The 18719-nt window shown below is 39.0% G+C and overlaps 4 protein-coding genes across 4 annotated transcripts; 2 read left to right on the top strand and 2 right to left on the bottom strand.

Annotated features, from left to right (window-relative positions):
- Positions 1 to 1688: 1688 nt before the first annotated feature.
- On the top strand, positions 1689 to 2939 carry FPRO_10292 (uncharacterized protein; the record flags this gene model as incomplete). The annotated part of the gene is made up of 1 exon (XM_031231240.1): positions 1689 to 2939. One exon carries the CDS (start codon positions 1689 to 1691, stop codon positions 2937 to 2939), a length of 1251 nt encoding a protein of 416 aa, XP_031081297.1.
- Positions 2940 to 6296: 3357 nt separating this feature from the next.
- Positions 6297 to 7392, bottom strand: FPRO_10291 (uncharacterized protein; the record flags this gene model as incomplete). Its single annotated transcript, XM_031231239.1, has 4 exons — positions 6297 to 6498; positions 6547 to 6673; positions 6723 to 7210; positions 7271 to 7392. 4 exons carry the CDS (start codon positions 7390 to 7392, stop codon positions 6297 to 6299), a joined length of 939 nt encoding a protein of 312 aa, XP_031081296.1.
- A 1994-nt stretch (positions 7393 to 9386) lies between these two features.
- On the bottom strand, positions 9387 to 10022 carry FPRO_10290 (uncharacterized protein; the record flags this gene model as incomplete). Its single annotated transcript, XM_031231237.1, has 1 exon — positions 9387 to 10022. One exon carries the CDS (start codon positions 10020 to 10022, stop codon positions 9387 to 9389), a length of 636 nt encoding a protein of 211 aa, XP_031081295.1.
- A 1014-nt stretch (positions 10023 to 11036) lies between these two features.
- Positions 11037 to 15392, top strand: FPRO_10289 (uncharacterized protein; the record flags this gene model as incomplete). The annotated part of the gene is made up of 2 exons (XM_031231236.1): positions 11037 to 11212; positions 11267 to 15392. The coding sequence occupies 2 exons, from the start codon at positions 11037 to 11039 to the stop codon at positions 15390 to 15392; spliced, it is 4302 nt and encodes a 1433-aa protein (XP_031081294.1).
- Between the last annotated feature and the right edge of the window lie 3327 nt (positions 15393 to 18719).

Here is an 18719-nt window from a genome sequence, read left to right as displayed (position 1 = left end):
ATAGCTACAGGCTATTTTATAGCATTATATTAATAGCTATAATTAATATTAGCAGCTGTAACTAACGGTTAGGTCGGGGAATATACTTTATAATAGACTTGGCCTATCTTTTGGCTAGGGTAAAGGAAGAAGGCTAATATAGCTGCTAAGAGATAATAGGCCTATAGGCAGTATTAATACTGCTTAATTAAGGCAGTAATTATGCCACTAAGGCAGATAAACCTTAGATAATTTTAACCTTTAAGATATAGGCCTACTATAGGGGCCTTATTATTTAAGCCTTTATATATAAAGTTAATAGCTTAATAGCCTTATAAGGCTAATAATAAAGAAAAAAAAAAACTAGTAATATATAATTTATATTTATTTATACTTTTATAAATTTAACTTATTAATTATTAATAAAACTTCTTTATATTAATTAAGCCTAATATATTAAATCTACTATTAAGAGATATAATACCTTAATAACTACTTAGTATTATACCCTATATAATCTGCTAATAATAAACCTAATATAGCTTAATTTATTTACAGTTAAAAACTAACTATTATAATAGCCTTCTAACTTTATTAATAAGGCTAGACCTCTTACCCTAAAATACTTACTATAACTATTATATTATATAAATACCATTTTTAAAAGGCTTATTTATATATTATTTTTCTTTTTATAAAAAAAGAGGAAATTTTATATTTAAATCTCTTAATTTTATATATCTTATTAAGGTTTTACCTAAATATAAGTAATTATTTTATCCTTTTTAGTTAATAGCTATAAATTCACTCTCTATATACCTGCCTAAAGGAAGTTGCTACAGTATTAGAGATACCTAAATTTAGGTGTAATCTCTATGTAAAACCAAGAATCCTTGATACCAGGTTGTTGATTGGCTGGCCCCTCTGAGGATACCTCAGACGTGCCTTCTCGGGTTTGGAGGGATGCAGGAAACGAGGGGTGCGGGATTGCATCTTATCGTCAGTCAAGCTCGCGCGGGGACATCGTCTTATGCATGCCAGCTGGCGACATTGCGTTATGATTGGCTTTAATACAGAGTACTTGCCGTGCACTGACCCATGGGATGGGGTCTACCTGACTACGGAACCCTTACCTTAAAGAGTTAGTATGGCATAGACCTTATTCTAGAACCTGTCTTGAATTGATTTTATGTAATTGTATACATAAGGACTTGCACGGACTTTAGTGGAAATTAGGGTGAAACTCAATTCTTACGGAGCTACCCTTAGACAATCAAATTCTGCTAATCTTTCCCTCAATAGGCTAGCGTTCCGTAGCTCGAGGATTTTCTTGATCGGCAAGCCACCGCGTCAACGGAGCTGGCCAGTAGGCCGCTCAGGGAGATATTCCACTCCACAAACCCCTCAGTTTCATTGATTCTCACGTCAACAGCATCGCGTTAAACTGCCTTGAGTCTTACGTTATGGTATTCCACGGTCTCCCGTCCAGGGATTGTGCTCCGTGCAGGAAGAGGAAGACTCGTGTAAGGACCCTGAGTTCACTGAAACGCCATTGATCATGCTCAGCTTTCGATGGTACGGTACTAACGTGATCTGTACAGTGTGACCTGATTCCCACGGGCTGTTCTCAATGTCGCAGGGCTAAGGTGACCTGCCATGGGTATCGCAGCCCAAATGACTTGGTCTTCCGTGATGAGACTCGGAATGTCATGCAAAAAGCTTTGGTACAGCGAAGAGCCAGTCGGCTGCCATCCGCGCCTCAATGGAGCCCTGATGTATCGTCGCGGCACTCATTCCTCTCCCTATTCATCGGCACCTACTCATCTGCATTCGATATCTTGCCAGCGCTCCTAGCAGATTCTGTTCCCGATGGATCCCTGCAATTGTCTGTCGACGCTGCCAGCCTGGCTTTTATGGCATTCCAGTTAAATCGTTTTGATTTGATACCTTTGGCAAACAAATACTACTTCAGAGCCATACGAAGCCTTGCCATGGCCGTGCAATCCTCGATTCAACCGACTAGTAACGCACCCTCTCAGTCACTCAGCGCCATGGCCCTTCAATCTGTGCTCCTCCTGGACTTTTACGACAAGATGGCTTTCCAACATTACCGACCATCAGAGGCCCCTGGCCTTCTGCAAATCCATGCCAAGGGTTCGCTCTCTATTCTTAGGTCTCTCCCCAAAGGCGAACTTCGAAATCCGGCGACACTACAGCTTGCTACTCAGAGTATCCTTGTCACGATACTAAGCTGCGGCGCTGATGCAACAGACTTTCCAGAACACTTAATAGGACTATACAATGAGTTAGGCAGCTACATACAGAGTGACCGATGGCACTTGATCGGTCACTATATCCGTCTTGTCAATATCCATATCAACGTACGTAACGGCAAAATGGGCCTGAGCGACGCATTAAAGCGCGCAAGAGAGTACTCCCTTGATATAGTTGAAGAGGAAAACAAGATGTCACGCTTGTGGCGGCCATACCGGAGGGACACATGTGAAGCTAGAGCCTTTGACTCCTATTACGACGCCTATCCGAACCACAAGGTGGCCCAAGCTTTGAACAAATATCGTATCATGCGTCTTGGTGTGGCGAGCTTCGTTCACGGGCTCACAGGCAGTGTTGAGGTTGCTGAGGACGTCGAACAGCTGGTCCGGACAATCTGCGCTTCTGTTCCTCAAATTATACTTCCTGAGGCCAGACCCCAAAATACACTTCCTTTCTCACCGTTGCAGATACTCGAGTGCTCAGCTGTGTTATCGCCGTTATACTTGTGTGCCAGACACACCCGAGACCCTGCAATGCGCGCCTGGATTCTACAGACGTTAGAGTATATGGCTGATAATGGTGTGAAGATGGCCCAAACCTTGGCTAATATTATCGAGTCCCCATTAAAACCAGAGATCTGGGACTGGTTTAGGATGGTTGGTAGTTATACTTGTTCTGCTTTGTAAATATATTAAACACTGTTATAAAACTAAAATCTGAATTACTTATAGCTCCTCAATTCCTATTTCAGAGTCATAGGTACTGCTATCTTTTACAATTAGTACCGGGCCACAAGATAGTAACTGGACAACCTTAGACGCATATATGATTATCTTCCATGGTAGGGTCTCCAATGAGACTAAGGCGAGGGGTTTAATTTCTGCAGCTAAAGAGTTTCGATCACCCCCACAGCTCATACCCCATTTGCAACAAGTGAAAGATCGATCAAAGCAGATCAAGAAGTAAGTGCAAATATTAACCCAAAGAGATAAAAGAGAGTCCATTTTATCTGAGAGAGGTGAAAAGAAAATCTGTTGTTTTTTCCCAATGGTTTGGATCTGCTGATAGGTAAATTAATAAGTATTGATTACAGGTTTCGGTTGGTCGAAAAATGTTGGGATTGGTATCTCCTGAGTAAAACCCCAAATATAGTCGTTGCGATTGGTTTCGTACCCACAGTAGCAGCCAAGACAAGAATCAGAAGCCGGTTATCCCATTTATAGCTATTCACCTCTACAGAAACCCTGGAGTCTTAAAACTCTTATCTCACGTCTGTGCATATATTCGATGTCCATTAGATTAACCAGATGTTACAGCCGGCAATATATAATAGCTAGTGTTCTGACTCCTCGTTTGCAGTGATAGATGGCTGGGAACTTTGCTTTTGAAAAAAGTTACTCTTATTGATTCATAGTTGGGGCTTTTAAAACAAGCCAAGTCTTTAGCTGCTATGTGCAAGAATTTGGGGCATTTTATAGGGTTTGCATATTTGGAGGTACGAACCAGAAGGAATTAGCGCAGACCGTGGGATTAAGGGAAGTTAGCAAGCCGAAAGGCCGACCATGGGCACTTGTTCTATATCATAAAGAAGGTATACAACCAGCCAATTCACTGTAATTACTAAAATAAGGGAGCCCTATGTGCTGATTTGAGGTCTTAGCTATAGGTTTTAACTGTAAACAACACATAATGCAAACAGGATTACAATATTGGCTTTACCTGCATATCTGAGAATATAAAAGTGCTAGTAGTCACAACATGCCTAAGGAGATAAACCTCGCCACATTAAGAATTTCAAATTACTCAAGACCGGAGATATTAATTCTAATTGTGGAATAAAATTAACAGTAAAGGCAGTAGTAAGATATCTTAATAGCTAATATAATAATAATAAGAGTGCCCTAAATATTAATGCCTTAAGTAAAAGTCTTATTTTAAGTATTATTATTTAAGTTACTTCTAGGCATTAAAGATATTGCCCCTTATTATAGTAAGATAGTAAGTAATATTAAGTATATATTTTATTAATTTTTAAAATATCTTTATAATAACTGGTTCACTATAAATAATTTAATTATATAGTATTGGTAGTATTATAGTATTAAATATAGATGTAATTATATAAATAGAGGGTAGAGGTCTAGTAATTAAAGAGTTTAAAGAAGGGTTTATACTTAATATAGTACTATTATAAGTATATATAATATAGAATGTAGTATAATTATACTAGATAACGCTTATAAGCTTAATAAGAAACTTAAATTTAGATAGCTTAAGCTAGAATTAAGAAGTCTTTATAGTAAATAAAGTCTTAAAACTAAATACTATTAACTTAAAAGAAGCTTTTAAAGTAAAGTAAGCCTTTAAAGTAAAGAAGGTCCTAAAAGTAAAAAGATTATCTTTATAGTTATTTATAATTAATAGGTTTTTTATATTTAATAAAGTAGTATTTAAAGGAAATAAAATATTAATATTAAAAGCACTTAATATAATAACTAAATTAAATAAAAACCTTAAAAGGGGTAAAGTATTTAAACTTATAAAGGGATTAAATAAGCTAGAGAAAATAATTCCTAAGGTACTTAAAGAACTTTTAAAATATAAATTAATTAAAATATTTAAGCTAAAGGATATAGTTGAATTAAATAGAATTAAGATAAAAGATATATTAAATTGTAATAAAGACTTAAGTTTAAATAAATACTTATAATAAAAATAATAATAATTTAAAATAAATAATTTAAAAAGATTAATAAGTTTAGAATTTTTATAATAAAATTAACTATAATATAAGTAATTATTTCTATATTTAATAATTATATTATTATATATATAATAATTACTTAATAAAAGTTAAGTATTTATAGCATTAGTAAATCTTATTATAATATTGCTAAAATGCAATAAATTAATCAGTATTATTAAAGTATATTTACTTTATAATTTAAGAAGTAATAAAGATATACCTAATAAGGCCAAGAGTTATAGCCTGGCTAAATGTTAATAGCAGATATATAAAATAAAGTTATATAGAATATATCAAATAGAAAATAAATATATAAATAAGTAAATAATTATAAAATGAAAAACTAAGCTAATTGTTGCGTTTGTAATCTATATTATATATATTTAAACTTTACTTTTATTTCTATATCTTAGATTATCTTATAAATACTTCTTTAATTATAAATAAATTATGTACTTATTAAAGTAGTTACTATTATGCCTATATTAATCCCCTTGGAAATAAAAACCCACCCTGTTACTTATAGGGCTGCTAGCTAAAAAAAAGAATTTAGGCTATATAATCCATATTAGCATTAATAATTTATCTAGGCCCCTTCTTTAGAATTATTAGGTATTACAGTAAATCTTTTATATTATAAATTAGCTATATAAGTTTTTAGAAGATATAAGTAAAAACTTATAGTCTAAAAGTCTTGGATATATTATAGTGTAAAGTGCAACAAGATAAATAAGGCTAAAGTAGATAGAGATAAATATTTAGCCTTTATTTTATTTTTTATTTTATTTTCTACTTATGTAAGATATTACTATATAGCTTTCTGTTACTTAAAGACTTTAGCTATTATATAGATTATTAATATCCTATAAAATATATCTTTATAAAAGTGTTCTTTTAAATTTATAAGTATAATAGCCAATGCCCATTATATACCTTTATAAATAAATATAAAACTAAACTCTAGGCAGTTAATACATATAATTAATAAAGTTTATAAGATATCTCTATAGATTTAAGAAGTGTCTATAAGACTTCTTATATAGCTAGTTAAATTTCCTAATTCCAGATAGATAGAGAGTTCATTCTAGCTATCTGTAATTTATATTATTTATATACCAAACCATCTAAAAGCGCCTAATTAATATAGATATAAATGTTAAAAATAGGCTTTTAGTTATAATTTAATTAAGAAATATTAAAGGGATAAAAGGCCTTCAGGACTCTGTAGGTATGTTGTAAATAATATATTGAATATTGTTCTTCCTTTCATTACTCCCTGTGGGCGAATCCCCTTTCATTATGCATTTAGTCTTGGTCTCCCCCTCTTGCGATTCATCTGCATTGCTGGAACAGCATCAGGGACAAAATGAACGCCGTTGCTATTCCTCGGTCTTGATCTGGCATGTAGCTTTCGATGGGCGTTTAGATTATCCGATCGGTTAAAAGTATTCTTTCCGCAGAATTCACAAGTCAGATATTCAGTACTTTTCTCATGTTTCCTGTACATCTTTAAGCCACTGAGCATATATGTTGTTTGGTCAACTTACGTTCTGTAGTGCCGTGTGGCATGCTCCTTGCGTGCAAACGTCTTATTGCAACCTTCTCCATAGCATGGATAGCGAAAGCCATCTTCAATGTTATTGAACATGAAAGGATGACTCGGATTTGCATTGGCTAGTAGAGGTCAGTAGAAGTACTGCTGCCTAGAGTGGGCAAGACTCACTTTTCGTATTGGACTCGGATTTTGAAGACTGATTAGCATCGGGCTGAGAGGATGAGTCACGTTCAGCCAGTTCAGCATCCTTAGTTATTGTGATATCAGCTGTTTCATGGCCAATGCTAGGCGATGATTGACAGTTGTCATATTGAACTGAGTTACTGTCTGGATTCCAGGCTCTTGGAGTGGAATCTGTGTCTAATATGTGGGGCGTATGTGTCATACAGGACTGAAAGGATCCAGCGTGACATGGAGGGAGATCCATGTAAGCCCCAAAAGCGACACCAGGACCGCCATTTGGACCGTTTTCAGGGCTTAAGATCAAGTCAGAATTGGTATTTGCATGTACCGGCATTGGAGGATTATATGGAGTCGACGAATATAGATTCAAATCCGAGGTTGTGATTGTGTTATAATAAGGGGGCAGTAGTTCCGCTTCGGCATAATACGCGGCGCGATTCGAGACCATGCACATAGAAGTGCCTGCAAAGCTTCTGAAAGGGTCGTTAGTCTTTCTGTGTGCATGCAGGTCAGAGTTCGCCCGTTACACTCACGCATGCAAGAGTGGATAAGAATAGGCCATGTCTAGCTCAGGTGACATGCGGCTGACATCCTGTTCACAGAAGATGAGATCTGACGCTTTAGGGTCGAAATAGGCGCTGCCTTGTCCATCCATGGTTTCGAATAATAATAAGGAGAGACATCAAGTAGGATATGATGGAGATGTATGGTAGAGGTAGGGCAATCCGTCATGTTTTTAAAGATTTGAACTACGACAAAGCCCGGGAAGCTGAGCTGTGGAATAGAGTTTTCTAAACACAGCCACTTTGGGTTAGTCGGCTATCGGTACCCGGTAGCTTCTCCCGTCGTGTCATGATTTGCAGGATTAGGGACCACCCCACCGATAGATCTCGGTGAAGTTGGTGCCCTGACAGAAATACTGACTACCACGCAGATCATGAGCTTGGGGCAGACCAGACTGCATGTCTAACATGTACCCATTACGCTACATCACGGTCAGCGCCGATTGAAAACACCAGATAGGATCCGCAGTGGAGTTGCAGGCTGCTTATGGTAAAGGGCAGGGGAAAGCTTGCTCCGTAGTGCGAGGGAGCCTTTCGACATTATTGATGATCCTTGGCACTAGGGCAACAGATCTCGGGTTAGCGCCACTACCAATAAACGGGGATTACCATGCCACACTCCCATGGTTCAGTATGTCATTTCTCACATTTCTCATTGACAGTGTTTTTCCCGAGAGACATGACATTTCGCGGCACTCGGGGTCTGCCGAAGAGGCACATCGTATTGAACCCTGTCAAGCTGGAATAATGGGCAGCGTTGAGTTTCATGATCTTACGATCAGAGACTTCGAGGGCTAGTGGTACGGACAATAAAAGAAGCTAAAAGAAGTCTCAGATCAGACTACATCCGAATGCTATCGTCTATGACGTTTTCGACTCACGAGCTTCGACTGACTACACCAGTTGAATATAGCAAAATAGGTTAATGTTCACTTTCCAGCATCCCGCCCGGTACAGGGTTCAGACGATCAGATTGAGATTAAACGGCAATTACTGAGATCTAACCGTTACGGTCTTGGTGGCGGTGACTACGTACCTTGCAGGGCGAGACCAAAAAGGCTTAGTCTGTGGAGAGTCTGTCTTACACGAAAGGTAAAGCGAGATTCCTGTTTTGGGTTCACGATGCTCACTGGCCCCTGTTGCTGCACCTCAAAGTGTACTAGCCGAAGTAGGTACCCCACGACTATTCCATTGTCCGCGGCCGCCCCACGCCACAAATCAACCTCACAGGGGTAAGTCTTCAGATGCAAGCAAGCATCTCACCTGTCAGGCAATCCCGAGGAACCCATTAGCCAGATGACGCGTATGATCCTTGGCACTAGGGCATTAGATCGAGGGTTGGCCACAAAGGCGATAAACTGGGGTTGGTAGTCAGCAAATCAAACTCACAAAATTAGCGATACTACTTATCACTGCTAATCTCAGTGGAAATTTAAGTACTATAGATACTGCAGGTTTGCAAATGAGTACTTTGATTCTCACCAGATTCTGCCCGAGCTATAAGTACTTCTGCAAATTAATCAGCTGCCACTCAATACTGGAGCAGATTCTACTTGAGAACGGTTTATCTGCTCAACAGGTTCCCAAGAGATCGACTCGAATAGAGCCGAGACTACGGCATAGACCATCAGTGATTTGAGATTCAACGATTGGCTGTCGAGGCGCGTGGCTAATATAAGAGCCCCGGAGCGCCCTCCAACTTCCCGACAACATGAACTTTTTCAAATCACATTACGTTATGTCATATCTGCAAAGTCTTCTGTCTCTTTTTCGTACCCAAAGAGGCAATCATCGGAGACTTGCGTTGCCAGCACCATTGGAGACTTACGTTGCCAGCACATTTATCTATTAAAAGTGAATCATGTATTGACAAGAATCTTTTCAGGTGAAAAGCATACATAGAATTGAAGGTTTTCTCAACGGGCAGAACTATCTGGGATATAGAGAAGCGAGGTCTAATAGTTATTGCATCATCTATACCCCATGCGTCAGTTGCGAGGCTGTTTCGCATCCACTCCGAAAGAACGTTTTAAGCAGACAACGCTCCTTGATAACAGCCACCCAAATCTGACGGGTCGACGCAGAACTAGAGATGAATCATCATCGGCACGAAACAGGCCAAGATTCCAGCCATGATTATTGCGTTACCCCTGACGTTGCTTTCAGAACTTGAGGCCCCAGAAGCAACCACAGGTACCTCGGGGGTCTCCGAGGTCTCTGAGGTTGTGCCTGTAGCTGTGCTGTGCTGTCCTGTAACCGAACTAGCTTGACCCGAAGCGATATGGTTTGGCTCGGAGCTACCGTTGCTGGCACTGGCTCCTGCGCCGACAGCTGGAACAGTCGTGGGTTTGACAGCCTGAGTAGCGCCGCTGGCCTCGCCAGCATGGGAACCCGCTCCAGCTTGAGGGGCATCTGACTTTTTGGCTGTGTTTTCATTGGTTCCAGCCGAGGGACTCTCGGCGGATCCATGGGACACGGAGACGTGGGGGCCAGAGCCAGGGATGACGGAGGAAGCCGACGCTGGCTGGCTGTATTGTTCAGGAACATTGCCGTTACCACCAGTCATGAGAGCCGTTGGCACAGCGGGTGAACCTGCAGAGCACATGGTTGTCGTTATAACCGAAAGTACAGTGGTTGTGGCGCAGTTGGCAGGCAACTTGCTGCCGAGAGCCATATCTCCATTGAGGAGACAGGCGAGACAGAATAGTGACCAGTGCTTCATGGTCAAAAAGAGAGGGTTTGGGGCTTAAACGAATGAGTCTTTGAAAAGATAGATGCGGTTTACAAAGAATGCCCTTGGCGAGGAACTGCGCAGGTTCGACAGGTCTTATTTATATCGAGTTCAGATTTCTACAACAAGGCTCACATCAACCCTTGAATGACCATGCATATGTTATTTTACGACCAGTGAATGAGAACATTTTTCGAGTATCAGTCATGGTGCCCAGTCAGAGCATGGCTCGCAAGTTCGGCCCCATCCAATTATAGCATAGCCTGAAGGGCGACCTGCTAACTCGGTGCCCGAGGTGGATCACTAAGGCAGTGTACGGACCCCTTGGCCACCCAAGGGATAACAAGGTCTGCGTGTGCTTGGTCAAAGACCTGGATTCAAAAGGTCGATGCTAGAAATAGATTGTCATAGTGGGGGGACTTTTGATTAGATGATCGCGTGGAGCGATGTCCACAGTAAAATCTTACTTCTACAGTTGCTACTAACAGACATACCAGAGCGAATAGAGGAGATACGTCGCATTTCACCATGAAGTTTACGATAGCTACATCGCCAAAAAATCTTGGAAACTGATCTCAGCTAAACAGTGATCCTCCCTTTGATACTGGGGGATTTCCCCTTAGAGATGTAGATCGCGGAAGCATGACGATCCGGGGAAGACGAGACGTCAGCATATCGGGTTTGCCAGAGCGCTAGTAAACCTAAATTTGGCCCTTGTACTGCAGTGAATAGAGACGCACTGGGCTATCCCTCGCTGGTAAGGGCTTTAGCAAGAACTACTCATCAGCTATGAGCAACACAGTGATCTCACAACAGGGCACATTGCTGAATATGGAATGTCTTCATGTTTTCTTTCCTTTTGGTAATTGAGAACAGTTGAAATTTCTGTATTTATACAAGAAAGTATTCGCTCAAAGGTCGAATGCCCAAACACAGTTCATTCACTCGTTTTATCTCATTAGTTACTAACCCTTTGCCTTCTCTCACCTCGACTGTCTTCAAGTCATGCGCCCTTTGTCCTCGTTCGCGGGGGGAGCAGCTATTTCCCTCGGCCTGGCCAGCAGCGTCTTCGCTGCTCCCGGGCTAAAGGCCTGTCTCCCTGACGACGGCATCGAAGTTGTAGAGCTCCAGCCTGTCGAAGTCATTTGTGATGGCAAAACGCTCACCAGCACAATCACTCGGTAAGAATGCGATACATTTATGTTACAATCTCAACTAATGACTGACAATCTCAGGCACTACACCGAGTACCCAGGGTCCTCTAAGTTCCCGAGTGACCTGGGAGGATCTGGCTCGCCCGATTCCCCCACGGCCCCGGGGTCCCCTGTCCCTTCAGGAAAAGAGCTTCCCTGCAAGGACTGTGTGACTATCACGACCACTGTTGACACTCCTTTCTGTACTACAATTCCTCCCGCTACCAAGGGAGGTCCCTCAACTGTTATTACTGGTGTTGCTCCTCCATGTGAGGATTGCATGACAATCACCACTACTGTTCCCTTTCCTTTCTGTACTACCATTCCCCCGGCTACCGAGGGTGGACCTTCAACTGTCATTACTGGTGTCCCTCCTGTATGTGAGGGCTGCGTTACTGTCACCAAGCCAGGACCAACTTCTTATATCTCTTATATCCCTCCTGCCTCTGATGGCGGCAAGACAACACTAGCAATATGCCCTGGCCCAGTCACGGTAACTGTGACCGCCAAGGTACCTGCTTCTACCTTTGTGAGCGCTTCATCTGGCTGCACCTACTGCACGGCCACACTGATTGTGCCTCCGGTTCGCACAACCCTGACCCATACTGGTCCTGTTCCTGGCACAGCTACTATCCCAGCTTCTGCTGGTTGCACCAAAGGCTGTGGAGGTACTGTCGTCGTTACAGTTACTCCTGGACCTAAACCAACTGGTCCTATTGTAACATTGACTACTACTGGCCCTATACCTGGCACAACCACAATCCCCCCTGCCTCAAGTTGCCCAACATGTGAGGGTACTGTTGTCGTTACAGTTACTCCTGGACCTAGACCAACTGGTCCTATTGTAACATTGACCACTACTGGCCCTGCCCCCGGCACAGAGACTATCCCTCCTGCGACAGATTGCTCTAAGTCATGCACTACCACCATTCGGGTCACCTCAGTCCCCAGCCTGTCAAGCACAGGTCGATTGACAACGATCACCACAACCGGTTCTGTGCCTGGTACAACCACAATCCCCCCTGCCTCAAGTTGTCCAACATGTGAGGGTACTGTAGTCGTTACTGTTCCTCCCGCTTCTTTAACAACGATTACCACAACCGGTTCTGTCCCTGGTACAACCACAATCCCCCCTGCCTCTAATTGCCCTACTTGTGAGGGTACTGTAGTTATTACGGTTCCTCCAGCTTCTTTCACAACAGTCACAACCACTGGCACTGTCCCTGGTACTACTACAGTACCTCCTGCCTCTGATTGCCCTACTTGTATAGGCACTGTTGTAGTTACGGTCCCTCCACCTTCTTTCACAACAATCACTACAACCGGTTCTGTCCCTGGTACTACTACAGTTACCCCAGCTTCAAGCTGCCCTACCTGTATAGGCACTGTTATAGTTACGGCCCCCCCTGGCTCTTTCACAACAGTCACTACAACCGGTTCTGTCCCTGGTACTACTACAGTTACCCCAGCTTCAAGCTGCCCTACCTGTATAGGCACTGTTATAGTTACGGCCCCCCCTGGCTCTTTCACAACAGTCACAACCACTGGCACTGTCCCTGGTACTACAACAGTACCCCCTGCCTCCAATTGCCCGACCTGTGAAGGCACTGTGATCATCACTTCGGTTCCTCCAGCGTATACAACAACTACCAGTTTCGGTTCAGTCACTTTGCCTACAACAACTACTCTGACTAATACTGGAACCGGGACCAGAACCGTTGTGGTTATTGTGCCTACCCCTTCAAAGCCCGTCGTAACTATCACATCCACCACAGGTACAGTACCTTCAGCGACTACCATTATAGCTACTGGAACCACTGGAACTGACACTGTTATTACCTTCGTTCCCTCTGCGCCTGAACCTGTTAGGCCAACAACAACTATTACATCTACTGGTACAGGCACAGTACCTTCAGCGACTACCATCACAGCTACTGGAACCACTGGAACTGATACCGTAATTACGTATATTCCAGCAACTACTGAGCCAATTGCTACCAGGCCAACTACAACTATTACATCTACTGGCACAGGCACAGTACCTTCAGCAACTACTATTATAGCTACTGGAACCACTGGAACTGATACCGTAATTACGTATGTTCCAGCAACTACTGAGCCAATTGCTACCAGGCCAACTATAACTATTACATCTACTGGTACAGGCACAGTACCTTCAGCAACTACCATCACAGCTACTGGAACCACTGGAACTGATACCGTAATTACGTATGTCCCAGCAACTACTCCTGAACCTATTAGGCCAACTACAACTATCACGGTCACTGGCACAGGTACAGCACCTTCGGCGACTACCGTCACAGCTACTGGAACCACTGGAACTGATACCGTAATTACATATGTCCTAGCAACTACTCCTGAACCTATTAGGCCAACTACAACTATCACGGTCACTGGCACAGGTACGGCACCTTCAGCAACTACCATCACAGGTACTGGAACCACTGGAACAGACACTGTCATCACCTTCGTTCCACCGGCTCCTCAGACCACAGTCACTATTACATCCACAGGAACACGAACTGGCATTACGACTGTCCCGCCTGCGACCTCTGGTGATCCACCAACTGTTATCATCTTTACCACGATTCCATTCAGTACGGTTTCTGTCACCTCGTCCTCAACCACTCAACCCGGTGGGGTCACAACTCTAACATCTACGGGCACGACTACAGGACTCACAACCATACCTCCTGTCGTCAGTAATGGCACTACTGTTGTCATTACATTTGTTACGCCTTCAGCTACTTCCCCTTCTAGCAGTTTATCTGAGGCGTCAACCACTTCATCTGAGGCGTCAAGCACTTTATCGTCAACCACTTCGTCTACGTCTAGGTCGTCAACCACTTCATCATCAACCACTTTATCGTCAACCACTTCATCATCAACCACTTTATCGTCAACCACTTCATCGTCAACCACTTCATCGTCAACCACTTCATCGTCAACCACTTCATCGTCAACCACTTCATCGTCAACCACTTCATCGTCAACCACTTCATCGTCAACCACTTCATCGTCAACCACTTCATCGTCAACCACTTCATCGTCAACCACTTCATCGTCAACCACTTCATCGTCAACCACTTCATCGTCAACCACTTCGTCTACATCTAGGTCGTCGACTGCTACATCTACCACCAGTACTTCAACCAGCACGACGCGCTCTACTACGAGCTCCACCACTACACGCCCTACCACTGTTTTCACGACTATTACTCTGGCTACCACAAGTACTGGGCTCACAACCATTGGTACTGGTAGTACTCGCACTGTCATTACATATGACTGTACTGTCACTCAAACCCGCTCAGTCTCGGCGACTAATACAAACTCGGCTGCAAACACTTTTATTGTACCAGCCTGCGCTACGGCGATGCGTTTCATTGTTGCAGGCGGTAAAGGTGGAGCTCCTGTTATTAATGGTGTAGAGGCCGACAACGGTGCTGCTGGTGCTCAACTATCGGGAACAGTATCTGTCACACCGGGACAAAGCGTGGTGCTTTTGGCAGGTGGAAGGGGGGGAATTGGCCGGACTTCTGGGGTCAGTCCCGGTGGAATTGGATATGGTACAGGCGGTACTGCCACGGACAGCGCTGGTGGTGGTGGTGCGGGATCGTCCTTGACACTGAATGGCAGGCTACTTGTTGTCGCTGGTGGTGGTGGCGGGGGAGGCAGGTATACAGACCTTGCCGATACCAATCCTCAAACTGTTACCTACTCTGGTGACAGTGGCAAGGGCGGAGGCTTCAATGGTAACACTGCTTACATCTCGTTAAGGGCAACTCCTAACCAACACACTGTCACTATTCAGGGTGGTCGAGGAGGTGGCGCAAGTGCCCCCGGCGCCGGAGGAACTGTTAGTGGAAGTCCCACCTTATCTACCAACGGTGCTCCCGGCAGTGGCATGAACGGTGGTAATGGTAGACCAGGTCTCGGGACCACAAATCTAGGGTCTGGAGGAGGTGGATCTGGTTACTACGGCGGTGGCAGTGGAGCTGTTGCCCAGAAAACAGTCGGCACAAATCCACCAGCCGCAGCAGGTGTTCAAGGTGGTGGTGGTTCTAACTACCTCGCCAGCGGAGTGACTGCTACAAGCAGTATAAATGACCGACCTGGCTTTGTCACTGTTGTCTTCTTTGGCTAGATAGACTTTTTTCTACAGCTTCTTCTTCTTCTTTTATCTATCAGATAGATACTTCTAGAGAGTACAGGGGTTATCAATTTCATTACATTTATTTGTTTGAGAATACTGTAGAACACGCTGGGACATATATAAGTTGCTCGTTATATAATAAATATGTTCCTTTTATATACCTTTAGAGCCACGATTTAACCATAAAACATATCTCTACTTTCGCCCTAGCTCCTCACTAGGTTGTGTGCTTATAGAAATCACACGAACTCGAATTATACATTGAACAAGGTATGGCCGACCGTCACCCTTGCCTGTCCTGAACTTCCTCCCAGCGCCCCTTAACAGTCTAGTCACCAGATCTCTCTCCTGGCATCTCTAGGTGCTGTGTTGATCATCCTTATAGTGGTCAGCCAGTCCACTTCCTCTAGCTCTGGTAAAGCCTCTACTTTATACTTACAGTTAACAGCTACTAAGGCTAGAATAAAGCTTATAATGCACTAAAAGTTTTTAAGTCTATATAATAATATTATATAGTAAGTATTATATTAATAGTTATTTTAATTTATATTACTGCTTTTATATTAATATTACTTTATTTAGTTTTAAATATAAAATTAATTAACTATATATTAAGGTATATATATTTAATTACTAGATTTATTATTATTTAAGTTAATTTAGCTTTTATTAATTAATTTATATTTTTTTTTTTTTTTTCCCTTACTTTTAGCCTAATAAGGCTATTAAGCTTTTAACTTTTTATCTAAAGGCTTAAATAATAAGGCCCCTATAGTAGGCCTATATTTTAAAGGTTAAAATTATATAAAGTTTATTTACTTAATAATATAATTACTGCCTTAATTAAGCAGTATTAATACCGCTTATCTCTTAACAGCTATATTAGCCTTCTTTCTTTACTATATCTAAAAGAGTATTAGGCTAAGTCTATTATACTTTTAAAGTATATTTCCTAACTTAACTTTCCCTTTATTAATTATAGCTATTAATATTAATTATAGCTATTAATATTAATTATAGCTATTAATATAATGCCTATATAAAATAGCCTATAGCTATATAATTAGGCCTATTATATAACTTATTATAACCTTAATATAGCTATTAGGCCTGCCTTATAAAGAGCTAATAGAAAAGAACTAAAAGAGATCTATATAATAATAACTACTATTAAGAAGAACTTCTTATTAAAGTATTAATTTAACTTAATTAAAATAGCTATCTTTAATTATAAGCTAATTAAATTAATTTATTATATAGGCTATTTTAGCTTAATTAATTTAAATTAAGTTAATAATAAGCTATTAAGTCTAAAAGACCTTAAAAAGGACTTAAGGGAAGGTTATCCCTTTTAGTTAGACCAGGCAGCCTTCCTTACTGCCTTTATAGGCTTAAATATATATAAAGAGTGGCTTTCTAATATAACTAAAAGGGTTATTATAGTGGAGGGGGTGCTGCTTTTAATATAAGGATAAATATAAGGTAATGGCAGGGTTTAAAGGTTCTATTAAAATTAGAATTAAAGGAATTAAGTTAACTTTTATATAAGTTAGTTAGTAAAAGTTAAATTAACCTCTACTAATTAAATATATATACCTAGGTATATAACTAATTAACCTTATATCTAAAAGCAGATAAAGTAATATTAGTAAAGAAGCAGTAGGTTAAACTGGGGCTTTTTAATCTTATAGTAGTTATTAAGTATTATATTTATAAATTTAATTTCCTTTTTAAAGTTAATTATTATTAGTAATTATATAGTAATATTTTAATTAATATTAAAAATTTTAAAAATTTTATTATCTATATACTTATAAGTGCTGCTATTTTTTATACTTTCTTTATATATTAATTAATCTTTTAAATCTTTAACTCTTTTAATATTTAAATCTATATTAATATAGCACTTAACTATATATAGTATCCTTTATATATTAAACTTTTATATTACCTTACTTCTAGCTTTTTAAAACTAACTATTAAATTTACTTTTATTTTCTAAAAGAAAATACTTATAGTTATTAATTAAAGTAATACTATCTTTATTAATTAGCTTATTAAGTATACTTATTAATAACTTTAGTCTATATATATTTTGGCTAAATTTACTTATTATTAAGGCTAGTTTTTTTTTAAGCTTATAAAAAGAAAGCCTTACTTTAAAGCCCTTTTAATTAATTCTTTTAATATCTATAATCTTAAGATATATTAAAATTATATTAATTTTTATATTTTAACTACTAGCTAGAATAATAAATGTATCTTTTAGCCTTTTTATTACTATATTTTAATTAAAGGTTTTTAAAGTAGCTAGTATTTTAACTGTATCTAAAATATAAAGGTAGATTATAATTAATATTATCTTTTTATTTATTAGGCTAATAAACCTTAATTTAATCTTTTTAAGGCTTTTTTACTAAAAAAAGATAGTATTACTTAAGCTAGTTTTTTTTAGTAAATTAAGAGATTTTACTAAATATCTATAAATTAATTAAACCTTTAATCTCTTTTAAGAATTACTAATTAATAGCCTATAATACCTTAAGATAATAAACTAAATAATATAGTAATAATAAAGAATACTAAACTTATAATTAATTAAATAATAAATAAGAAATAAGATATCTTTAAGTAGTAGAGATTTAATTTTTAATAATAGAAATATAAAATTAGGTAATTAATTAATACCTTTACTTTAAAGATATTATTTTTCTATAATAGATTTTACTTTATTTAGTACTTTTAAAGTCTATATCTTAAAAATATATAATTTTAATACTATATTTAAGAAATTTAAAATATATTCAATACTTATTTAAAATATTAAAAGCATATTTTTAATATATTTTATATATTATTTAGGCATTTAAGTAATATTTAGTTTAAATTTTATATTCTTAAGGCATATTTAGGCTAATCTATCTCTTTTAAGTTTAAACTTTACCTTTTTTATTTTAATAAAATACTAATTATTTAAAGGCTATCTTTTTTATATATTAATTAATTATTTAGTTTTAGTCTTCTATTTATAGTCTTTATAGTGCTTTTAGTTAATATCTTTCTTTTATTTTAATTATAATTTATATTTTTCCTTTAAGTCTATAGGATTTTATATTAAATTTATTTTCCTTTTCTTAATATAATTAAATATATACTTTTAGAGTTTATAAGCTTTATTTTATATTAATATTATTTTTTTTATTATTTTTTATAAGGGTAGTATTTTATTTTTTTATATTATTATTTATTACTTTCTTTTTTATTAAAAGTATATTACTATTTTTTTTTTTTTTTTACCTTACTATTAGCCTAATAAGA

Source organism: Fusarium proliferatum (assembly GCF_900067095.1).
Source record: "Fusarium proliferatum ET1 genome assembly, contig: FPRO_scaffold005, whole genome shotgun sequence".
NCBI lineage: Eukaryota > Fungi > Ascomycota > Sordariomycetes > Hypocreales > Nectriaceae > Fusarium > Fusarium proliferatum.
This window is presented reverse-complemented; position numbering and strand designations above follow the sequence as displayed.